This window comes from Oryzias latipes, chromosome 14 (assembly GCF_053564925.1).
Source record: "Oryzias latipes strain Hd-rR chromosome 14, Olatipes_Hd-rR_3.1".
NCBI classification, from domain to species: domain Eukaryota; kingdom Metazoa; phylum Chordata; class Actinopteri; order Beloniformes; family Adrianichthyidae; genus Oryzias; species Oryzias latipes.
In genome coordinates, this window is record NC_136250.1 from 24,324,117 (window position 1) to 24,350,215 (window position 26,099).

Genomic DNA, 26,099 nt, shown 5'->3' on the forward strand with positions numbered 1-26,099 from the left:
TGTGTACCAGATTTTGCTGTCAAGGGAACGCCACTGTGACATCAGAGGAAGAAAGGGAGGAAGGTTTGAGAAGAAAGACAGCCCACCAAAGACATTCAGCCGCACAAGTGCAGTTGTAGTACAGAAACTTGTTATTGGGAAATTTCTTCTGCCATAATTTTCATTAAAGAAATCCTCCCCACACACACTCACTTAAAAGAACTTTCAAAGACTCCTTTCCAAGAAACCGACTTGGAAGTGAATTAAAAGGCAGCCTCCTTACCTTTGTGACCTCTCCTCATATGTTGGTGTTGTTTTCATTTGCAAAAAATGTAGACAGATTCATAAAACTTCAGTTTTTTTTATTTTCTGACATTCCTGAAGGGACAGCTGATCGGTCAAAAAAAACTGTGGGGAATCATTTTTGGTATAAATAGAGCAATGGAAAAAACAAAGACAAAAATTCTCATATCAGATGAAAAACATAATTAAAACTTTGGCTGAAAGCACAGCGCCCCCTGCAGATGCAACAGCTGAGAAGGAGGAAAGCACTCAGCCAGAATTTAAAGAAAACTTTTGTTTCAAGTCATTTACAAAAAGAGATTTAAATTGACTCATACTAGCTGATTCAGAGGCATAGTTCATTAAAATGACATAACTTTATTTAAATCCATACAAACTTTATGGATTAGTTACAAATGTGAGCACAGACCAGCACTTCATGCTCCCGCTTAAAATAATGAAGGGCAAATTTGAGGCTTGAGATGTCATGTCCATTGAAATTTGGTCCGTCCACCTAATGTTCCTGAAGTAAGACATTAGAATGGACAAAGTCATTTATTGAGTCCACCTTCTTGCAAGGCAAGAAACACATTCCCAATAATTTGCAAATTTAAGCTCCAATGAAATTAAAGCACTGTACTAAGAAAAAATTTGTCATGAATAGAAAATAAAACAATGAACATCAAACAAACTTTTGAATCAGGCTGTGAAAGGGATATTTTTGTGTATTTGGCAATACCACCAGCCTACAGAATTCTTTAGAGGAAGGCTGATTATTTGTTGGTCCAGGTTTGTATCAAACTGCAAAGGCAGGGGTTTGGATCTGCAGGTAACCAAGCAGAGTTCAGTCTAGATCTGAGAACGAGGAGCGCCTGGTCTCAGCAATCCATGAGGCGAAAGCAGACACTCGAGCATAAGCTCCTGGTCTCTCAGGACGCCCACAGCCAACGCCAAATGATGTCACACCTGTCAGCCAACAGGAAGGAAGGGCATTGTTTTAGAGCTGACCGAGTGTTTATGTGTAGGTGTGTGCCTTACTGACCAATCAGAGTCCACCGTGCATCTTCTAAGCACATCAGAGGTCCTCCAGAGTCACCCTGCAGACAGTAAAGTCACACACAGCTCACTGACCAATTTGTATGTCACATCTGCTTCGACCTGTTGGATCAGGTGTGGGTTACCTGACAGGAGTCAACTCCACCTTCAGGATATCCAGCACATAGCATGCTGGAGGTGAAGGTGTACTCGGGTAAGAGACGCTGGCACTCATCCTGGTCCACCAGGGGAACCTCAGCCTCCTGTAGAATGTCAGGTAGAGATCCTAAGAGACAGAAAAGTTAGAGCCAGGTTAAAAGTTCAATGGAGTAGTGGTTAGCACCCTCCCCTCACAGCAGAAGGCCATGATTCAAGTCTGGACTGGTCCATTCTGTTTGGCGTATCATTGTTCTCCATGTGTGGATTTTTTTCTGGGCACTAAAGCCTACTCCCATGACGTGGGGGCTGGATGGTGGGGTAGTGGTTATCACTATTGCCTTACAGCAAGAAGAAGGCACTTCGGAGTGCACAATCCAAAAAATATGCATCGTAGATCAACTGATGAATCCGTGTAGTTCCTTGGTGTGACTGTAAGTGTGTGCAGTTGTTTGGTCCTTTGATGGACTGGCAACCCATCCATGTGTACCACACCTTTTCCCAAAAGTGGCTGGGATACAGGCTCCAAAATCCATTAATACTGAAAGGGAATAAGGGGGTGTTTATAAAATCGATGGGTTGATATGGGTGAAGGATAGGAGAGATAGGAAGTTGAAGTGATGAGAATGAAAGACAGAGACATGTCAACCTGTTGACAGACGGATAAGAGACGATGGGCTGGGGGTGCAGATGGGGAATAAACGGGGGGGAAACAGAAAGTGAAGACAAAATACAGGAAAGGTCCAGGATGGTAAGAGAATTTTAGGGAGAAGACAGACAACATTGTTAGATTGAACCTCTTAATGTGAAAATTAGATTTAAAGTAGAAACAGGTCTGAGCTGAACTTCACAGTGGTCAGGTCAAGTCAGCAGGAACAGTGAAGCGGCTCACCTCCTTCAGCGTCTCGACCCCACCCTGCAATGAAACACCTTCTTCCAGCTGGAAAATGTTGACCTTCTGATGCCAAACACACAGGCAGAACCCACTCTGAAACACAAGCACAGACCCACAATGAGGGACAACCAAAGACCTACAACCACATCACAGAAGACTGAGCACTATGCTTGTCTTGTGCATGTTGGCACTGACCAGTGAAGTTGACTGGCTGCTGCAGGTGCATCATGGCGATGTCTGCCTCTTTGGTTCTTCTGTTGTAGTTCTTGTTGATTATAATGCGGTCCACCTGCCGGATCTGAACTTCCTGTGAGTTCATGCTGCTCTGAGCATGAAGGCCAAGAACAGCTGACCAGTACTGCAGGTGTGTGTTCTTCCTGCAGAAACAAAACATCTGCATCAACAAAGCCTTCTGCTGGCTATGTAAGCAATAGAGATGGCTATGCATGTTTGGAAGAGCGGAATGCAGATCACTTTGATCTACAGACTTTGATCTGGTCATGGTGCAGAGTTAGAGCGGTCAACCTCTGATCGGAAGATTGCAGGTTTGGTTCCTGCTCTGCCCGCCCATGTGTCAAAGCGTCCTTGAGCAAAACACTGATGCTCCTGGTGGTTGTGCTGGTGTTCTGCAGCGGAGCCGCCATCAGTGTGTGAATGTGTGTGCATACTGTAGGTGAATGTGACTGTGACGGTAAAGCACTTTGGGCCTTCAAAGATTGCAGTAAAGCGCTATTCAAGTATTCGCCATATACCACTTGATGGAGAATCTGGTATTGGTCCCAATCTGATTTTTGACATCAGGAACGGTGGAGTTTGAACAGCATGCACCTGACCAGTTTCGTTTTAAAAAACTGTTAGAAGCTGTAAGGCAGTCAGGACTGCTGTGGAGATGCTGGCTCATTTGCAAACTCAGATCATGTATTTATCAACAAAATGACATTTTGTAAAGAAAGGGATCAGTGATTTGTACATCAGATACATGTTTTTTAAGAAAAGTATCAAACTAACCCATAGACACAGTGTGCAGCTGTCAGCAACCAGTCTCTGCCGATCAGTGAAGCACCACAGCCATGACGCCCCCTCCAGTGTAGGGACACCATCCATGGCCACGCCCCCTTTTCAGCATTGACCCCACCCACCACTCTCGGCACACCTGTAAAAATCAAAGGTTATGTCTGAAATCCTTCACTTCTCACTACATTGTGTGTTCGTCATGTTGTCCAAATCTATAATTCTAAAATCCAGTACCTGGGGAAATTTCCCAGAAGTTTCTGCGAAAAATGAATGTGCTCACTAGATTGGTGAATATAAACCACAATGCATTGCCTTTGAACAATTTTTGAAGCAAACACGTATTTTCATTTATATTTTATAAACTATTCAAGTTTTCACCGTCACAACAGTGGATTGATAAATAGTCCACCTAACATCCTGTATGCTTATATTCACTTGTGTTGTGTTGTTTGCTGTCGTGCTTGTACTGTGTTGTGTGCATGGGTGAATGCCATTTGCGACCACTGGCCAGTGTTGGGTAAATTACTTTACAAAAGTAATTGAATACTTTAATTTAGTAACTGGATGAAATTGTAATATAATTACTTTACTCATGACCTACTTGAAAAGAAATTCACTGATCATTACTTTACTTTTTTCCACTCATATACTAATCAAGGGAAAAACAGCACTAAAAAGATCCTCTTGCCTTTCTATTAACTTTATTTTTAAAACAATAACCTCGGTCAAAGTATGAACCTGGTTCAAGACAAAACCTGGCTTTATTTGAATTGAGACAACAGTGTGAAAAATGAAACAAAAATAAGTTACAGCACATGTGGTCTGTGACACTACTCAAAGTGAGATGTGGAAACAAACTGTGATGCCAATATCTATGAAGTTACATTCATATCTATCTAATCTGAAACTAAGCTACTCTTTTGAAAACCCAAAGAACTACTGAATGCCTCCAAGTTCATTTTCGCTCATTTTAGGTATTCTATTACAATGAGTTGCACCTATCTCTCTCTACATCTGTATTTTGTGCACAGTTCTGCATTGCTGGAGTCTACCAACTACCCCCCCCCCCTTTCTGCAGAGCACATTGAGCACCAACTCATATTGACCAGTCAGCAGCTTAGAGAGAAAAAAAATAAGAAAAGGCAAAACAGTAAAAAAAAACTAAACGGCTTAAGTAATGAAGTAACAAAGGTTTCTATAGGCCAGTAATTGTAATTTAAATACCAAAATATGAACTATAATTCATTACATTCCTCAGTTACTGACAAAAGTAATCAAATTACAATAATTCATCACTTTGTAATCTGTTACCCCCAAAACTGCCACTGGCACTGTGAGTCCAAGACAAGTTTCCTTCAGGACATTATAGAAATGATTGAAGATTTGTTCCTATTAGAAAGTAAGTGTTTAACAAATTAGCAAATTTAATACATTTAATGTTTTTTCCAAGTAAAAAAAAGTAAATTAAATACATTTGTTTAAAATTTAAATGTGATTTCAGTTTTCAGATGTTTATCAAAACTGATATAGAGGCTGTTAGTGAAGAAGTTCTTCAACCGATGTTATCCCAAAATAATGAAAAAAAAAAAAGATTAATCCAACTGATGCAGAGGACCTTGTGTTATTGTTCACCAGGGCCCCCAAACTGCTAAGTCCACCACTGTTCAGAATAGAAACAAAACAAACCAATAAAAAAGCTTTTCTTTTCTTACCATTATTTTCTTTGCTGTTCTCTGATTGGTCACCATGGTTATAGACCTGACGTTGCCCACATGCTAAAAGGCAAAAAGGAATTTTAACGTTAACATCAAAAACATTCCACTTCATTCTAAGTTATTTTAGGATAAAAGGAAACAGTAATTTCCGTGCCCAGATCCTTCCCAGTTTATGGGGCTTGGTAACTTTCAAGTCTTTCAGCACCTGGTACTGTCTGGCATCTCCCATCCAATTATTTATGTTTAATCTTTTAGCTCCTGAGATCAGACTAAACACTGACATGAAACCACACAGTTTTCCAACAAAAAAGCTCACAATCTCACATGAACCCACATTGAGATTCACCCTCCTGTTTTCACCAGACACGTGATAAACACTAACCTTCATCTTCTATGACCTGCATTCTCTTATTTTCTGTTTGCTTAGTAAACTGCTGTACCAAGTATATTGTTGAACGTTTTAATATTTTACTATTTCTCCACTTTTTATGTTACTGTTAATTTTTTCTCGCTTTGTCTTTTGTTCTGTATTTTTTAAAGCATCTGCTGTATATGATAGCTATGTCAGAAATTAATAACTGAAACTCTCAAGTTAACACATTCCTCTTAGAATACACTAAAGAGTAACTTGGTTTATTTCACTTACTTTTCTGATTGTTTAACATTTCTAACTGGTGTCTGATGAGAGCCACCTCTGGATCTGGATCAGAACTGCTCTGCAGCTTCACTAACCCCCAGATCCTTATAAAGTAATCCCAAAGTCCCAACAATTGTTCCTAGGGTTGTTTCTAACAGGTCAGTTTAGCCATGACACCCTTTCCCTTTGCAGGAACAGAATCATCTGCCATTCCAGCTTCTATGAGAATCCCACTCTGGATACTAAGAATTAGCTTGTGAGTATTTAGTTCAACCGTGCTTGGAATTTGTGCTTGTTGTAGAAGAAACAACTGCCATAACAGCAAAAACATTTACACAAACATTGTTTGACCACAGTATGGCTGCAAATTAAGTAAAAAAATAAATATTTTTTAAGTTAAAATGTTTTTGATCCACATGTTGCTCTGGATGTGTGAAGAACTGATAGTCGTCCGCACTGTTTATTATAGAGAAAATTTAGTACAACCTCTCAAATACTAATAGTTTTTTAGGAGCCACTGCTTCAAAGATCCCCTAACCAGGATTGCTTTGAGGTAACTTTTGTCCTCTTGAATCTTCAAATTTTTTCATCAATCAGTTGAGTACAGGTGAGTGAATTTGTCTGAGATTGTTCATCAGTGCACTTACGCTGGTTGCTGCAGTTCAGGGAAATCACTTCTCCACTGCTGCAAGTTTCCCTGTAAATCATCAGAGTTTAACAGAAACTTTCAGAAACTTCTGTTTTGACAACAAATGTGTTTTGTCTTGAAGCATACTGCACTCAAAAACCATTGAAGACAATCTGAACAAATACAGATAATATTTGGCTGTTCTGCTGATAAATCTCAAGTGTTTAGCAGTTGAAGGTAGCATTCTCTTTTTATATACTGAAGATCAAACCTCTGTGTCAAACCGTGCCCCCTCACTGCCTCTGTAGTACCTTTTAGATGATGAGCTTTATTTCCCTAACTTCTGGTCCAAAGCAGGCTTCTTTCAGCGGATGGTGAATCTTCTCATCATGTAAGGCTTATTCGTGGTTTTTCTTTAATCCCCCAGCCATGTTCTGGATTCTGATCTTACTGCTTTTCATACTGGTGCCTGTTGCTTGCCTGTATCTTCATTGTATCTCTTACTGAGATGGACTTCTGTTTTTTCTTTTTCTTATGGACCTCCTGAAATAAAGATCTCTGGTAATTCTTGTTTGAGTTTGGAATTGTCCTTTACTGTCACCCCCACTGGAGACGCCTGGCTAAGTGTGCCGGTACACCTCCCTAGGGTTCAGGAAGCATCCGAACCAAATGCCAGAGCCACCTTAACTGGCTCCTCTCAATGTGGAGGAGAAGTGGTTCTACTCAGAGCTCTATCTGGGTGACAGAGCTTCTCACTCTATCTCTAAGGGAGCGCCTAGCCACCCCACAGAGGAAGCTCGTTTTGGCTGCTTGCATCCGGGACCTCGTTATTTCGGTCATGACCCAGAGCCCATGAGCATAGGTGAGTACTGGAATGAAGATCAACCAGTAAATTGTGAGCTTTGTATTCTGGCTCAGCTCTCTTTTCACCAAGAGGGACCGGAATAGCGACCGCATAACTACAGATGCTGCGTCAATCTGACTGTCAATCTCACGCTCCGATCTTCCCTTTGCAGACTAACTACTTTTCTCCCTTTAAGAGAGACTTAGCCATGCTTACTATCCCTTCACACTTGATCGCAAACCGGCCAATGCACGCTGCAGGTCCTGGTCTGATGAAGCCAAACATAATACATTATCTGCAAAGGGCAGAGAGGAAATCCAGTGGTTCCCAAACCAAACCTCATCCGGCCCAAGGCTGTGCCCAGAAATTCTGTCCATAAAGAATATGAAAAGAACCAGTGATAAAGGGCAGCTCTGCCATCGTCCAAAGTGGACTGGGAACAGGTACGCATTACTTAAGGCTCCTTGAACCCCAGAGCAATCTCCACAGGACATAATAGGGGGATGCTAATGAACGCCTTCTCTAAATCCACAAAACACACATGGACTGGATGCGCAAACTCCGACGAACCCTCTAGCACCCCAAGGAGGGTGTAGAAGTGGTCCACTGTATCAAGACCAGGACAGAAACCACACTGGTATTCCTGGATCTGAGGTCAGACTATTGGACAGACTCTCTTCTCCAGTACCCTGGAATAGACCTTACCAGGGAGGCTGAGAAGGTCTCTCACCGATTCATTGAAGTCCATTAGACATCATTAATGCTTACCTGACTTGGGTTTCCAGAGTTCCATTACTGCTCACTGTGACGACTGCAAATGCTGCATCTTGAGGGAGAACTGACTGCAGTGATTCCTCTCCAGACCTGTAGGAAGTCAGAACCAATTGAATGTGTGAATGTTTTATGGTCTTCAATGGAAAAGCTGTCTAATTATGTGCAAAAAGGTCCCAAGTCCGTTGTAATGTATTGAATTTGCATGGCATTTAAACTGCATTGAGTAGAAGAAGGGCCCAATTCCTGGACTTGGGCCTCTCTTGCATGGGTTTAGCTTTATCCCATAGATGGCACCACTAGTTATCCAATATCGCAGCGCCCATGCAGCAGCAGTTTGATTCTAGTGATGAGGAGATTAGGCCTAATCGTAGAAAAGGTAATGAACAAGAAACTTAAGAGTTTGTGGTACTAGGGGCAATGACGAGTCTGACTTTGAAGATTAGATGTACCTTTTTTATAACATGTTCCATTTTAGGAGGAGAACAAATCTGACTTGCAGTTATCATGTAGCAGAAAAAGGGTTTGGATATAAACAGATCCCAACAAGTGTTCAGAATGTGAAAATTTGAAAAATAAAGATTCATGTAGATTATAAATATGTGGTCTGTCCATTCTTTCCAGATGTAACTTCTGTTTAATTCAAGAAGGGCCCAAGTCCAGAGAATTTAGATTGCTAGTCCTCTGAAATTATAAAAGTGAGATGCTTCATATTATAGCATTTATAAGCTATGAACTGGTGCTAAGTCTGGGTAAAGTATTAACCATTTGGCGTAGCCTCCCTTTAAGCTGCGCAATTAAAATCATTTCCTGGAAAAACAAACTTCTTGGACTTGGGCCCTTATTGAATTCACTGATTCAATTCTAAGCTCTAAAGTCTTCTCTTTCCTGAGCATCTGCACCCCTCAGAGCTGAAACTTACCTGTATCCCAGGTACTGACAGGTGAAGTCAGACAGCTCAGAATCCCAGGTGTCGGCACAAACAGTTAGCAGGGAGCGGAGAAGCAGAAAGTGGAGCCGATGAGAACCGTTAACCTGCAATGCAACTGATGCACAAACACAAGCAGCTAATACTGGTGGACTTAACCCTTGTGCTATCTTTTGGGGTCCAGATGACCCCACCCTTACATTGACGTGTTATTCCTACCATGACAAAGGTGGATAAAGGTGAAGAGGATTTCATATAATCCATGGACACCAGTTAAGATCTCATATCATTAAAGAAAAAAGTATCAGTGCATTGTCTTCAATGGGGGTCCAGATGACCCCCCTCCTAACGTTAAAGTGCCTTGGATAGCATAAGGGTTATGGAATCACACATGTCGCACCTAAACTTCTCTCAGTACAACAAAAAGGTAAGCTGAAAAGTCTCCTAAAATCCATTTGCGTATTTGAACGTTTGTTACGATCGGATGATGTTTTTCTAGGACCATGTACACAGTTCAATTCTAATCCGATCTTTGATCCAAGCAAAGATATTTGTATCTTGTAACTGCAGTTAGTGACTTAATTATGAAAACTTACAATAAAGTACTAATGTGTTACAAATATAGAGGGTTATAAAAACATTGATCTTTTTAACTTCTAGGAGCCGAAGTTAACAGACTAATTGCTGCCAGCAAGAATTATTTTTTTGTATGGCACCTTGGAGTAGCGGGGTTAAAGGAAGCTCAAAAGGTAAACAAGTCTGTTGCTGAAGGTGGACTTCACGCTCTTCAGTGTTTGGTGGAGCGGGCGTGATGGATTATACTTAATACTGTTGATTGCTTTTACCATCCCAGTCTCCACTTGCTCCTCCAGGGCCACCAGACACGGTCTTCTTAATCAGTCTGTTGGTGTCTTTAGCTTTGGTGTCCTGTGGTAAGGTACTGGGAAGAAGATGGTGCTTGCCACAACAGGCTGATAAAACATCCGCAGCATCTTTTCACAGATGTTGAAGGACCTGAATCTGCTCAGACTGCCAGCTCAGACCCTTCCTGTGGATGGCCTCTGTGTGGGTTTACCAGTCTAATTTGTTGTCTAGCCTGACACCAAGGTAGGTGGTAGGTGTCCACTAAACCCACACTCCTCCCACGGATGATGACTGGAGATGGCACAGGCTTGTTTTTTCTGAAGTCCACCACCATCCCCTGTGTTCGTTTGCAGGTGGTTCTCCTGACACCATGTAACAACATGGTTGATCACGTCTTGTCCCCCCCCGCCGCACATCCCAGAATGGCCGTGTAATCAGAGAATTTCTGAAGATGACATGACTCAGTGCAATACTTGAAGTCGGATGTGTAGGTGGTGAATAGGAAGGGGGGGCAGCACAGTTCCCTGGGGTTCCCCAAAGTCACTGATCAAACAGTCAGACTCACAATTTTGCAGTCAGACAAACTCAGGTCTTCCCATCAGATAGTTATTGATCCAGAAGATTGGAGGAGGGTTCTTTTGTACATTCTGTCTCCCACAAATCTATCTATTATAAACATTACAGACCTCTCATCTTTTAAGTCGGACTACACTTGAAGAGTCAGAGACTGAAATATTTTTTCCCTCATTTTTTGTAACTTCTTACAGTGACGTTATGTTGTTCTTGGTCTTACAGCAACCACTCAGGACCAGAAAATAGTTTTGAATTCAATTTCCTCTATTTCCTTGTTTTACTTCCTTGGTCTACAATCAATCCCCTTTCCTAACAACGTCTTTTTACCCACCGTTCAACTGCCTTAACAATTTTACTTGATGTAATCTGTTCCAAACACGCCACAATAGGTAAAACCGTAGCCAAGAAAATGGTGAAACCTCATGGTGTTCATGAGAGGATTTTAGTACCAAAAGGCAGCAGATGTTGAAGACAGCTCCAAGTACCTTGGAATTCATGTAAAAGGCAACAAGCAAAGCAGCAACTCACAAATACCAACACACAGTAAGACAATTCCTGAGAAGTAACTGAATGGCAGGAACAAGTTTAGGCTTTTTGGAAAGATAACCCCAAGGAATCTGTGGCTGATTCAAACATAAACCTTCCAGCTGCAGTGACACCATGTTCACTCATGCAAATCAATCAGGAAAGTAGGATGTCACAGTTTATGATTCAACCACACACCTCTATGATATGAATGGACAAAACCACAAAAAAGCAACACATTCTGGTTGAAGAATGGAGCTACAGCAACTTCATCATCCACAACAACTCAATTCTGTTCAGTTTCATGACAATCCTAGGTATATGATTTTAGATGTGCAAGTCAAACTAAGAAACATCTGGATGAATCATCAACACATCCAAACCCACTGATATAGAGGCCAAGCAACCTACACCCAGAAAAAAAAATCAGCGGGGATCTGAACCAGCAGCTTTTTACTGCAAGCCATCAATGCTGACTGCCGTGCAGCTTGTTGCAATACAGTATAGATACCTCACAGATTTGTGATCCAATCAACCAATTACATACCACAGTCAGCCTCATCGTATCCATCTGGACAGTCTGCCACACCGTCACACTGACGGTCACCATGGATACAGTCCCCTGTCTGACACTGGAACTGACCATTTGTACATGGAGCTGTTGGCAAAAGAATCAAAGTCAATGAAGTCAAGTCATGAACACAGACCTTTCTGAAAGAAGCTGTTCACCTTGAGAACCCAGATTCACCCCACTGGTAAAGTTGGCTCTGAAACCTCGGCCAAATCCCCCACTGTCTGTGTAGAACCACACTGTCATCTGATTGTCTGTTGAATATAGGTCACGTGTGGGGCCATCACTGCCACTGAGCACAGCTGAAACAAGAGCACCCAGAGTTACTTAAAATGACAGCGGTCGCCAAAGGCCGCTGTTGAAAACACCTTCTCACCCAGTAAAGTGGAGTTAAGCCCCGCCCCGTCTCGCACCTCCACCACATCATAGGTTGCCTCAACATCGAAATCCAGGAAATGCAACTGAATGTTTTGTCCTTTCTCAGCATGCAGGGTCCACAGACCTGCAGCAAAGAATCATGGGTATTTACATTTGCAAACATAAAAAAATAAAAGTTGCATTTTGACAACAAAAGTCTTGAGGGGAATCCCAGTGGACTTAATTAGTGGTTTTATTCGTGGAATACATTTTTTTTCTTCAGAAAACATTATAAGACAGACCAGCTTGCCTTTCTCACTCCTGCCACAGATTTTTGAATCCCTTTCCTCTGGCAAGACATTTAGGTCCATCCAGACCAGGACAACCCATCACAAGAAGTCCAGATCTTGGACTCATGAACATCAGATAACCTTGGTACTGTTACCTGATCCCTTATGAACTTCTCTTTGCTTCATCATACTTAAAATGATCACTTTTTGTACAAACATGAATATAATCCAACTTGGTTTCTGTTAATCTGTGCAGTCATCCCTGTTTTATGGAAGTTTGTTTGAATCATAATTTAAAGTAAAATGCAATTCTCAATTGACAATAACATTTTAGTTTTGAAATTGCTTTTTGGAATTGACAATTCAAAATGCAATTCAGGCTTGGAAAATGAAAATGTTTTCACCTTGACCTATCCCAGTAGGTGTCGTCACAGCAAAGCAGGTCCACTGAATTGCATTGGTGGTTTGGCAGAGAGTTTTTACGCCTGATGCCCTTCCTGACACAAACCTGTATTTTCAAGACACAGGGAGACCCAAATAGGCAGTAACACAAAGGGTCTTGCCTAAGGACCCATAGTTTAAAAAGTTACATTTACTAACTAAATATTTAGTTAGCAAGCAAAATATTGAATTAAAATCTAACTATTTTTATAATTATATATTTATAATTATATTTATTTATAAATTATATGTTATGTATTTATAATTATATATTTAACTAAATATGTAATTTTATCAAATTAAACTGTTAGTTTACAAATTTAATATTTACATCTTAACTTGAAGAATTCCCAGGCTAAAAATTTAAGCTTCATAACTAAATATTTATTTGTTAACTAAAAATTTAAGTCCAATTTAAATATTTGGGTTTTTGACAATTTAGTTAGGAGCTAAGTGTTTACGTTGTAACTAAATGTTTAGCTAAAATGGAAATAAATTTGCCGATAAGCAGAAATGTACTACCAAGATAAAAGCTAAACTTGTTTTGAGACCCGTCGGTGCAGCCACCTCTGCTGGAGCACTGCTGCCTCCGTGACCTTCACCTCGAACTGAACTTTGTATTTTTCAAATGTTTGATTGACACCAGAGTTGAACTGGTGCACTTTTTACTTTTGTAGAATCCACTACGGCGCCGTTTTGGTTCACAGCCTTCTGTCCTGTCTTTTTTATTTTCTTATTTTTATTTTCTTGCTGCTGCTTCTCCTCTTCTGGTGAAAATCCTAACAGGGGTTGGAGGTGCAGGTTTTAGTGAGATCCATCCACAATCAAACAGGAGCCTCTAAGATACTTACATTCAGCCCCGTCCCCATAGGACTGTGGGTAGTTTGGAGAAGTAAATGTAGAGTTTGGCTCCCAGAGGTCAAAAGGCCCACCACAGTCAGCTGGACCAATCAAAGAACAGAATAGGTGGAGTAAGATATCATGTCCCTTGTGGTTTAGTTACATAAGTATGTACAAAGGTAAAGTGGTGCTGTGAAAAAGATCAGTTCCATCAGTTTGTCTCATCATCTGTCCTCAAGCTGTCCTCAATGTCCTCGGTGAAGTGGTTGAATATGAAGGAGCATCTTCTTTAAAATGTCTGCAGTTTGCATTAAAACAAATCTGAGCAGTCTAATATGAGGATGGCCAAGTGAGCGCCGGAGGTTCTTTTGGGAGTTATCTGTCTTTTAAGGCTGTGCTACTCATGCTCACACAGTATAAAAACAAAACCATCTGAGGCCTTGCTCAAAGGCACACCCTACTGAAACCCATCCCACCCCTGTTTAGTCCTGAAGGTTTTCGGTTGGGGGCCAGTGTCTCTTTAGCCAAAGGGACAAAGGGCCAAAGTGGCCATTACCAAAAGGTCATGAACAAGAAGACTCTGGCTTTCCAACTACCTGCTAGTGGGCATTGTATGTATCTCAGCTGGAATGGAGTCATTGTCTTAGTTGTCCAGTTTCTAACCATGTGTGAAGAGGTAGGTTCATTCTTACGTGGTATGGGGGCGGCGGTCGTTGGTAGAGGTACATTTGTTGGTTCCGGTGGGGCGGGGCCACAGCCCTCAGATCTCAAAGAGATGTCATCAAGAGCAATGTCGTTTTGATTGCCACCCTCCTTCTGAGCCTCAAACACCACCTGAAGAGGTCACATGATCACTGAGCTGAGTTGGTGTACCTGCAGGACCAGGTCTGACTTTGTCTGACTTTACGGACCGTTGATTCTGTAGACAGGTTGAGGGTGATCTGTGCATAGTTCCAGTTGTCTCCAAAGTTCCCTTCTTTGTGGAACAGCACAACTTCAGTCAACTCTGGTTGAGAGGGACGCAGGAGGACTCTGAGGCGGTAGACATCCTCTCCGAACATGTGATACCTACAGATGATGACCTGTTGTCATGCAGCCATTTGGATGTAAAGTATGACCCCGTCTCTACACTTGTTAATAAGTGGTATTTTACCAGTGATGTCCAGTGAGCTTCACACTGGTGAGGCATCAGTCAGATTTACAAACAAATGTACCCAACAGAGGAGCTTACTCACCATTTCATTGGCAACAGTTAAAGCGTTTCGTTTAAAATTCCATTTCAGTATTTTTCTTTCGTTTACAAACTGTAGCATAGAAAGAAAATCACCAGAATGGTTATTTTTGACTTACTTTAACTTATAAATGAATTATTTGTGCCGCTGCTTCTGAAGAAACATGGATAACCTGTTTGTATACATGTTCCTTTTCTTTCTGCAGTTTTAAAAGTCTCCCTGTCTCAGTGGAGATCACTGCCAGAGACGTTTCTCCACTAATTCCAGAGTTTAGACACTAATCCTCCGTTTAGAAAATGATGCTAAAAAATATTAAAGAATACCTGGACAGCTGCAGTTGACTTGCCACCACTAATTGTATTATTCTTGTCACATTCTTTGGGATCACTAGCGCCCTCTGCCTTGAGGCAGCTGTACTGCGGGCCTCTCCTAGTGTACTTTTAATGCGCATTTTTAGTGGATAAAAAGACTAAATGGGTCACAAACTGGCGCCAATGTAAACAGACAGTTGAAGAGAAATAAGCAAAGGAAGTTATTAAAAAATAAAGCATCTCTTATGACAATAGAGACGCCAAAACAGTAAAGTGCATAGCACTTTCAGTCAGCAGTTCCAGTCAGTGTGTACGGCGCCTCTGGGGGAAAGGGAGTCACGGGCGGCTGGTGCCTCTTCTGCGGTGCTACGTTTTTTTTGTATTTCAATTGCAAATGTGTAAATTCAAAACTCTTTAACTAAAGAAATGTTGAAAGCCCACACAGAAATAAGTAATTAACGAATAGACATGTTTAAAATAAATGTTTGATATTTTTAAATAAAAAATATGAATTAATTTTTTTAATGTATATTTTAATCTAGATGACTGCACGTCACTTTGTTTTAACATTTTAAATCCCAACCGCTGCCCTATTAAATTTAATACTTCAATCATCACAAATACACTACGGTTACATGTCTCCACAGCAGAGTATTGGGTCCTTGCAAAAACTAAGGCGAGCTACAGACAACTAACTTGCTCTGAATGAGCGTTTGCTTGGAGTGGAGAGTTGACACAATGCTAATTACTCTCAAAAGCATCCTTGGTGCAACAAAGACGGTGAGCAGTATTGAAGCTATCCAGTCGTATAGTTTAGATTCTGGTTCCAGTTAAGAAGGGGAAGACAAAGACGTAAATGGATTTATTTGTAGATGCATCAGAATTGAGCAGACCAGGGAGACTTGTGGCCCACTAATTGTAGATTTTACAACTACAAGCTTTTTCATATAACATTTGTTTGTCTGCTCCTGATTCAAAATGATTTGAATAAAGAAATACTCAGAAATGTAATTTTAATCTTAAATGTCTTTATATATGTCATCCATCATGAGAAAAATGCCACAAGAACTTGTTAAAAACATCAAAAACAATATTTTATTTGGAATCGGTCTTTAATACACCTGGATAAATGAATACCTTCAATGCCGGTTAGTTTTCAGTTATAAATTTAGTTTTGCCCTTTTCAACAACCCATTCTGCTTTTAACACTAATATCTTGAGTGGAACGTCATTTTTTAAAAACTTGGAATGACCCTGAAGGCATGCCCCACTGCTAAAGAAAAACATAGTGAAAACACTGAATTGTATTTTTAACAGTAGTTTACTTCACTGAGCTGCCCTGATTCTGTCAACCAGGACAGACTTTAAAAATAAAATCAAGTCAATTCCTTGACATTTTCTTGACTTTCGGATTACCCTTGTTCGTTGCTGTCTGTCTGTGTGCATGTTATGTGTTAGCATTGTATAGCTCAGTGAATTATTTGCTTTTCAAACTATGCATGTGTTGCTTACCAGAAGCTTAAGCACGTGGGGTGTGAAGATGGAGCCAGAGGGAGGCTGTTGATCACGAAGCTCTTCAGCCACTGGCCAGGACTCAATGAAGTGACAATGTAGAAGCCTGTTTGGTGCAACCAAAAAAGAATGTGGTGATGACAAAACTTTCCTAATTGATTTTAAATAGTTACACATCTGGTGGGGATTTTGCTCAGGTTGAACACACCTGAACTGTTCCCAAACGTATGGTCAAAGTTTGGTCCAGTTAACGGTGGGAAAGTGGGGACATTGGTTCGAATCCATGTATCAAAACTATCTTGCAACTGCCTCCAGAAACAGAAACCCTGGTCAAAACTGCAGCTCAGCTTCTCCTGGTCTGAAAGCAGAAATACAGAAGGTCAAAACAGCTTTGGTTCAGTGTGGAAGCTCTGGGATGGAGGTCCTTCTTACTGGACAGGCTGGAGGTGTTTACTGCAACATAGGAGGCCCTGAACCCAGATAGATCGTTGACACCATCAGAGGTGAACTCTACAGTCACCTGGTTGTTCAGCAGCAACACCGTCCCAGGAGGAGAAGGACCTGAGAGCTCAGCTGCAATCACATCAAAAGTTAGTCAACAGGTCACGGGGTTCAGGAAAAATATCCTTATATGTGAGAAACAAACCCTGATATGGTAACACTGATTTACTTCCTACTTCTACAACACCTGATGGTACCCAGCTCACCCACAAACCCATCCATTTTTTTACATTTTTTTTTCTTTTAAGGGCCTAAGCTTCTGCCTGCTCCCTTTCAAACATGTATCTGTATTATTTTTGTTGTTGCTACATTATTGATACTAACCACTGTATTTGCTATGTGGAATGCCCCTTTGACTTTGGAAACAATTTTTAAATGAATAACTAGATTAAAAAAAGGTGAACCTACGATTTAATGTCTGACTGTATTTTACCTGCGAGCTGCTTGTGGGGTCCAACTCCTTCATAAAGTTTAAGCACATCACTGTACTCCTCAGTTTCAAAGTGGTGGAAGTTGACCTGGACTGAGAGTCCTCCATCCATCCTGTACACAGCATGACTTTATGTTAGCAAGCAAACAACGTGCAGTGTGTATCCTGGTGCTTCCTAGAATGTTCAGTTACCCCTAATCCTAACTCCATGTGGTTTTTAAAATAGTGTAAGAATGGAACCTCAACTTTTTTCTTGTGGGAACCTTTTCCATCAATGCACCATATTTTCCCATTTTGTCTTGTTCAGGGTCATAAGTGTTGCTGGTAGCCCATACCCACTACTCCAGGTCACAAACAGATATTTTGCCCTTAATCAGTCCAGTATTTTCCCAGTAACATGCCATATAATGTAATGCCATGCCCACAATATAAAGCATGTTTTTGGATTGTTGTTTGCACAAGCACCTAGAAAAAAAAACCATTCATGTACATGGAGAACATGCAAAGTCCACACAAAAAGGACATAGCTTGGAATTGAAGTGGTTAGTTCAGAAAGGGGCCCAAGTCCACAATTTTTCAAAATAGAGATATTATATGCTCTATGGTCTTCAAGGGAGAAGCTTTCTGATTATGTGTAAAAAAGTCCCAAGTCCGTTGTAATGTATTGACTATGCTTGACATTTAAAATGCATTAAGTGCAAAATTCCTGGTCTTGGGCCTCTCTTGCATGGGTTTTGCTTAATCCCATAGGTGGCAGCAAAAGTTATCCGATATGGCAGCGCCCCTGTTTAATTCAAGAAGGGCCCAAGTCCAGAGACTTTAGTCTGCTAGTCCTCTGAAATGATAAAAGTGAGGTGCTTCATATTATAGCATTTGTAGGCTATAAACTGGTGTTAAATCTGGGATAAGTATTAATCATTTGGTGTAGCCTCCCGTTAAGCTATGCAATTAAAATCATTTCCTGGAAAAACAAACCTCTTGGACTTGGGCCCATTTTGAACTAACCGATTCAATTGAACCAGGGACTTCACCACTGCGCAGCCCTATGGGAATTTGGCCAAATCCATTCCAATGAAAAAGTAACTGTAAATCCCAGAGGTGAAACCAGAATTTTCAATCAGCCGTGTTCTTAAATTGTATAGATTCTAATTGTACAGCAGCTTTGAAGATGAATGAATATCCTAATTGCCGGTTAGTTTTTAGTGTTACATTTAGTTTTGAAAAGACCATTTTTACCAACCCATTCTGCTTTTAACAGAAAAATCTTGAGTGATACGTTGTTTCTTTATCTTGGAATGAACCTGAAGGCATGCCCCACTGCTAAAGAAAAAACTTGTGGAGAAACTGAACTGTGTTTTTAATTATAGTTTCCTTCACTTCGCTGCTCTGCTTCTGTCACACCGGACAGCCTGTAACAAAATCAAATTAACATTTATTTTTTAATTTTCAAATCAGGATTTTCCATCAGCCATGTTCTGAAATTCTATATATTCTAGTTCTACAGCAGCTTTGAAGAAGCCTCTGACTGATAACATTCTGCAGTGCTACTGCAGTAAAAATGCCCGTTTGCTATGGTGGTTTTTATCTTGGTGTTTATCTGGGAACAGACCTAATGATCCAGCGGCAGTTGCTGTTGTTTCTGTATGTTTCAGTCTCTGAGGACCGAAATGTTCCGTTTGGTCCTCCCAGCACAAACTGTCCATCACATGTCGTTGCTATGGAAACAGCAAACGTGAAGTCACAGGGCCTTCTCAGAACTACTTTCATGGGAGTCACAGCTCTGAAATTCTGATCAACTTGACTTGTGAACAACTGATTGGAAGAGATGTCTTACCACAGCGAGAGGAGTTTTCATCAGACGCATCAGGGCAGTCACTGACTCCATCACAGAGAACATCAGTCAGAACGCACGTGGATCTGTCCCAACACAGACTGTGGTCAGGAGGACAGGAAGCTGTAAAGAGAAGAGTGCAAATTCAAACAAGTGAGCCGAAGAGGGCCACAGAGCGCTGTATGGTGTCTGACCTGCTGTGGGCGTGGCTGCAGGTGTTGTGTGACCTGTTATGGGCATGGTCTCAGTTGTTATGTGACCTGTTGTGGATGTGGGCTCAGGTGTTGTGGAACTTGGCTTCTCTGCAGATACGAAAAACATTTTTAGTTTTTTGAAGCAAACAGAACAGACCCAGATGGACTGTAACAGGTTCCCCGGTGATCTTGCCACTAGTGATGGGCAGATGAAGCTTCATGAAGCATTGAAGCTTTTCATCTAATTGGTTCCATTTCAATGGTTCATTTGCTCTAGTAGGACATCTACTGGATGCTAAAATATCAGTTCAACTTGAAATTTGTGGCCTTTTGCAGAAAGCCAACGAATGAACATGCCAGCAGAATAAAGAAGTATGCAAAACATCCCAGTGGCCAATTTTAAATGTACCATTTAGTACACACACCCTTTACCCCACAACAAGATACACTCCAACACACCAACACACACACATACAAACATAACACAAGGAAGGTGCACTGACTGCCTCGGTCTAACCCCCCCGCCTTCTCATTCCACCTCTTTCAAAGTTTATTTCACCTCTTACCACCCAAAATTAGTAAATATGGAAACCATAAACAACTCACCTGTGATTTGAATGCTATCCACATCAATAACCAAAGCCCCATCCTCTATCTGCTGAAGACCCTCCCCCAGCTGCTGCTTCACTTCATTCAGATCAATCTGCTGATTGAACTCCAGGTCAAAGGTCACCGCAATGCTGCCAGGCCTGCAGACACAGATCAATAACTGGTTTCAGCTCATGAACTTGTCGATTGATTGGCTATCAATATTGCTGATCGGAGAAAGTGACATTATCCATGATGTCAGTTTATTAATCAGTTTTATTTCATTCTTTCTCCCTCACAAAACTTCATATCTGCTCACCAGCTGGTCCCCTGAGAGGTCGCCATAACAAATTATCCACCTCCATCTGACCCTCTGCCCTCCATCCTCCTCCCTCACACCAACCACCCTCACGTCTTTCTTCTCTATATCTATGAACATCCTCTTTCCCGGTTTCTCCAACTTCAGCATCTTTTTACCAACATCATCAATGTTCCACCATCTCCATCTGCTTCCCTGCATGAATGTCCCAAACATCTACCATGAGCTGTTCCTCTTATGGGTCCATTCGTTATCTTATTCATCCTGCTCTCTCCAAAGAGAACCTCAACATCCTTATCTCTGCTTCCTCCAGCTCTGTCTCCTGTCTCTGCATCAGTGTCTCTAAATCAGGGCTGACCAATCAAAAATTGTCAAAGAGAGCTGGAAACCAGGCAGGATTGTGGCTCTTGAGGACCAGGGTTAGCCAGCCCTGCTCTGGACCAACAACATTGCCTGCTTTCACCACAGTCTCCTACACCTTTCCTTGTATTCTTGATGAAAGGAAAGGTTTCACACATCACACCTGAAACCTTCCTCCACCCGTTCTGACCTGCTTGCAGAAGCCTCTCCTCTATCACACTATTTGTTATTCTGGACTGTTGACCCTGAGAACTTAAAGTCCTCCACCTTCTCCACCTCTGCTCTCTGTAATCTCACCATTTCACTTCAGTTCCTCTCCTTCACACACTGATTCTCTGCTTTTCTTTAGCTGACCTTCAATCTTCTCTTTTCCAGAGCTAACCTCCATCTCTCTGGATGTTTGTCCTCCGGCTCCCACTGTGGTTACGTGTGCAAAATATCTTTGATTGGATCAAAGATCGGATTAGAATTAAACTGTCTACATGGGCCCAGAAAAATTTCATTTAAGCATAACAAATGTTTACATACATCACGTGGACGCCATTGTCTGCCAGTTTGGGAGTCAAGTATACATTGTGTTGATACATCTGACGGGTAAAATCACAGACTTTGGTGTAGATACTAACTGTCCCCATGGTTTACAGGCCTTGATATTGGTTGTCACAACAAAAAAAACTCAAAATTCGCATTTTACAGATTTCTGCAGCATGAAGACAGAAAATATTGGGTCACCGCAGTCAAACAGGAAGGGTGGCAGCCTAGAGACCGTAGTGAATATTTTGTGTCAGGTGGCCCTGAAACAAAAAGTGATACATAATTAGGAATGGAAGCGGTTTGGGTTTTTGTTGTTTCGCCCTTAATTATTTCATCCTGTTGTGTTTACTTCTTCTTTTTTTTTTCTTTTTTTTGGCACCATGAGTGTGGGGAGGGGAGAGGATGATGAGACCTGTGAGATGTACATTGTTAGCTGAGTTCAAAATAAAAGCTAGAAGTTTGTCTGATCACGTCACTCTGACTCCTTTAATGTAAAGTAGCTATAATATTACCTGTGTCTGAATTCCCACCCTAATCCCTAACTGTTAAAAAACTATGTAGCACAGGTCTTATATCGTGTTCTGGGTGTTAAAAGCAAATAGGGTATGGCAAAAATAATGTCATCGATATCACAAAGTAAAAACAAGTGTTTTCATTTTACGACGATCATTTATGAATCCATTATATTCTGAAGTTAAATCATTTACTAAAAAATACATTTAAATACATTTTCTTTGCAAAAATTGTTCAAACGCAATGCATTGTGGTCTATATTCGCCAATCTAGTAAGCGACGATGCACATTGGTTTTTCGCAGAGATTTATGGGAAATTTCTAGGGCACTGGATTTTGGAATTGTAGATTTTGACAGACTGGATTAGATCATGTCGAGGAGACAGGTCCAAGAGTCTCATTAAGAGGTGAACATGGGATATGCAGCACGTTAAAAAATGACTGTTGTGTCTGCTGTTCATTTTTACAGATTTGGAGAGTTAACATCTAGCACGAAAATTAAGATTACTAATTTGTCAAGTTCATCTGCAGGTTATTTCAATCAGCACTTTATTTAAATGCCATTTATAGTTTGTTTAATTTGAAACTCTTAACATTTTGTACATAGGTCAATTTAAATGAACATGTCAATGTTTGAATGGGCCTCGAATCACTTTGTACTGTGAAAAATGGACCTCAGTGTCAAAAAGGTTAAGAACCTCAGACATAGAGGGAACTGCTCAAAGGCAGACATTTGAGGGACATGACAAAAGATCTGTGGCAATGTCTTCTGTTTGACTCCTAGATTGTGACTCCCAAAATGGCAGAGGGGGCATCCGTGTAGTTCCATTTGGTCGCTTGAACACAAAGGGGATATGTCCACCTTTCATCTTTCTATCCTGTCGAGCACCACTAGTTTTCCCTGTCAAAGTCCCATCATTCAAAGTTCCTACTCTGAGTCCTTCAGTCCTGCCTTTACTTTTCTCTCTTTCCACCCTTTAGCACAGCTGGTGGTTTTTGTCAACCAACAAACACAGAAAGATCTGTCTATGATTCTCTTGATTGATTTGATTTTGGTCTAACATCAGATTCCCATCCTGACACAGGCCTCTGCATTAACCCAGGCTTGGGACCAGCATAGCACAGCACTTGATTGTGCCCCCTTGTGGACACATTCTCTCAGTCTAATAGTTGTTTATGTCAACCCTGATGGTGATTCTAAGTGATCCGATATCTGACCTGAAATAAAGAACCCGAAAGGATCTGTAGAGCAGCCGCAGCTCACTGGCACCAAATGCATCAGACACCTGCCAACCAATCAGACATAAGGAACATGACCTTTACAGTGGCAAAGCATATCACTTTCTGACTGATCTGTGTTATTTTTCAGTAGATTATTATTATTATCATTTTTTTTTTACAAACAAGGCCCTTTCAGATGCTGTTTTCACAGGAAAGCCTCACCAGTTGCTGCACATCAAAGGCCAATGACTTGAAGAGATGGCTGCTGGAGTTTCTTAGTTCCTCGGAGAACGCCGCTCCTGCTGTGATGACCATCTGACCTATCAACTGCACAGGCTCTGCTGCACCTAGACACCCCCAGGACGACATTAGGAGTCAGCAGCAGCTGGACACGCAGTAAAGTCATGGGTTAACAGACAGGAAAGGGCAGCTTACCTTCAGGCTTCAGACCTATGCAGGAAACCACGATCAGACAGACACAGCAAACAGCAAAAAGTGAAGTGGTGACAGTGAGGAGGACCTCCAGATTTGTAAGGCGGCGCTTCATGGTTCCGGCTACAAGATTAGCCCTTGTGCTATCTTAATTGACCCCACCCTTGCATTTGATGTGTTCTCCCTACCATGACAAAGGTGGATAAAGGTGGAGAGGATTTCATGTACACCAGTGAAGATCACAAATCATTGAAGAAAAAAGGTTCAGCGCACTGTTTAGTGGGTCTAGATGACCCAACTCCCAATGTTAAAGTGCCTAGGATAGCACAAGGGTTACGGAGCATTACTCATCAATTTATTTCTGATTTAAATTTCTTTTTTGGCCTTTCTATTCTTCATGCATTGCAGGGATTTTGATTTAAAATAATTCAATGGGCCATTTATGTGGGGCTTCACCTACTCAGTGTTTTATCAGGACCTGTTTGGATGAACAAAGAGCTGATTTCCTGGAGATGGTTAATGTTTTTAGATCAGTTAATGAGGGCAATTTTCCACGGCACACTTGACCATCTCCCACGGCACACTAGTGTGCCGCGGCACACTGGTTGAAAAACACTGGTCTAGATATCCACGACTAAGGTATATTTTAATTTTACTGGCATTCCAATTTAAATGGTCAAATTTAGTATTTTTACCAGTCAACCAATTATGAAAAGAGGACCAAAACATTTTAACAGGCTTACATTCAAAAAACAAGTGTTCAACAGTTTCAACGTCATTTTCACATAAAACACAAGTTTTATAGAAAACAAAATGCTTGTAAGCAGTTGGATGAATCTCATTCATGTCACCAATCAAATGGTGAAAAAGCCACTCTGTAGGATTCATATTTTTGTAAATCTGACTGATGACATAAGTGCCTCCTGAGCCGGGAACCTCACTGGTCTACAGGTGGATGCATCAGAATAGAGCAGAGCAAGGAAATTGCGGCCTGCCCAATGAATTTCCTGTCACAAATACTCTTTCATATGACTTTTTTTTGCATCTGCTCCAGATTCACAGCAATCTGAACAAAGAAATACTCGAAAATGCAATTTTTTACTTAGTTTTCTTTGCTCCATCTTGAAAGAAAAAGTTCTCTGGTCCCTGAATTTACAGTTAAAAGTCAGAGATTAAGGGAACCCTTTGGGAGCTCTAAGTGTTAGCTTCACCCTGTAAATTTTCAGGGATCAGGCTCCATCTTCATTCAGACTGCAGGTGTGAACCTGCAGGTTTGAGTGCTGTCTGACTCTATCTGATCTCCTGGACTCCCTCCAACCATCTGAACTTAAACACCACAAACCCTCCGACTCTGCAGGCTAAAGCAGAGCGTAGAGTCATGCTTACCTGGAAGCTCACCGGTTCACCTGTGATGTTCTCAGCAGCTCTGGTCTGATCTGAGATGGGACTCGTGTTGATCAATGAATTCTTAGGATCAGAATACTTTTGTGGGCGGGGCCAAGGAAGACTAGATCTGGTTTCTGCTCAAACGTGTCACATTCTGTTGATCTATCATCTCACCTGTGATGTTGTTTATCTGGATCTAAAGTCCAATAGCTGTAAACCCGTCGACTGATCTGACCCCGCCCCTGCACACACCTGAAAGGTGGGGGTATTAAGGTATTAATAATAATAAAAGTCTAGATTAGAATTCCTTTATTGTTATTGGAGCATGTACAGTGTAATTCAATGCTTCAGAGCATTACAAGGAATAAAAAAGAGGATAAATAAATTCAAATGAGGATGAAAGGTGATGCACACTGTATGAAGAAACTGCACATGTCCTCATGTAAATATGGAAGCAGTGAGTGAACGCTGAGAGAAGCAGTTGAACAGTTTAAACACGCTACAGCTTTAAGAAAAGCAGACAGTTCCTCCCATTGCTTGTCCTTTATTTAGTTTTTATTTTATTCATTTTAAACATAAAAACATTTAATCTGTGCATTTCATCTTTTCTGTAATGAGTTTGATAAATATGTGGAAATTCTTTATTGCTTTGACTACAATGCTTGAAATAAATCAATAAATCAAAATCAATCAATCAATAAATTGCGATTGAGTCAATAATCTACCATACGGAACACCAACCAAAGAAAAAATTATAAACTTTCTAACTTTGTCAACAAGTAGGAAAAAGAGAAAATAATTCAACTTCCTTCCCTTAAAACTATCGACCGTTTATTTACCTTAAACACAAACACACAAGCACACAAACATCTTCCATTGGTCATACAGACTCCCTATCATAACCCGTACCGCCTGACCCCCTGACACACACATACAAGCACACACACCCCCACACACATACTCGCAAAACAAGGAACAAGGAACAAATTAAAGAACTGTAAACACTGTCATCAATCTTTCACTAATCGCAATCCTGTCCTTGTTTAACGACTAGTTCTAATCATTTCTCATTTACTTTTAAGTTGTACATTTTCACTTACTGTAATGATTCCTCCAAGTAATCACAGACAGAATGATCCTACTCATGAGTGTGGTGTTAAGTCTCTCTCTGATGATTTTTCTTCTCAGATCATATTTCCGTCTCTCTTCTAATACTTTTTGCTCTTCAATTGCAAGTAAATGACTTTTTGCTTTGTTTTTTATGCTAATTTAAACAATCTACAATATCTGTAACCTTTGAAACTCTTGATTTGGAAAAGGGTTGCTGTGTTCATGGAAGCCTCTAACATGTTGTATCCATTCATCTTTTTTGTAGTTTGCATGTTGGTTGT

General features: G+C 40.9%; 1 protein-coding gene across 2 annotated transcripts; it reads right to left on the minus strand.

Annotated features, from left to right (window-relative positions):
- Window positions 1-320: 320 nt before the first annotated feature.
- Window positions 321-24,845, minus strand: tmprss15 (transmembrane serine protease 15). 2 transcript variants are annotated; one of them, NM_001104899.1, is given in 28 exon segments: window positions 321-1,227; window positions 1,304-1,358; window positions 1,443-1,582; window positions 2,345-2,440; window positions 2,543-2,724; window positions 3,356-3,500; window positions 5,074-5,136; window positions 6,361-6,410; window positions 7,954-8,049; window positions 8,879-9,002; window positions 11,394-11,504; window positions 11,576-11,719; window positions 11,794-11,919; window positions 13,357-13,446; window positions 14,038-14,179; window positions 14,257-14,413; window positions 16,401-16,506; window positions 16,609-16,758; window positions 16,833-16,973; window positions 17,335-17,444; window positions 18,941-19,046; window positions 19,166-19,285; window positions 19,357-19,464; window positions 19,963-20,105; window positions 22,888-22,955; window positions 23,113-23,237; window positions 23,326-23,506; window positions 24,709-24,740. In NM_001104899.1, coding segments are annotated over 27 exon segments (3,132 nt in total). In that variant the 5' UTR covers window positions 23,438-23,506; window positions 24,709-24,740; the 3' UTR covers window positions 321-1,105.
- Between the last annotated feature and the right edge of the window lie 1,254 nt (window positions 24,846-26,099).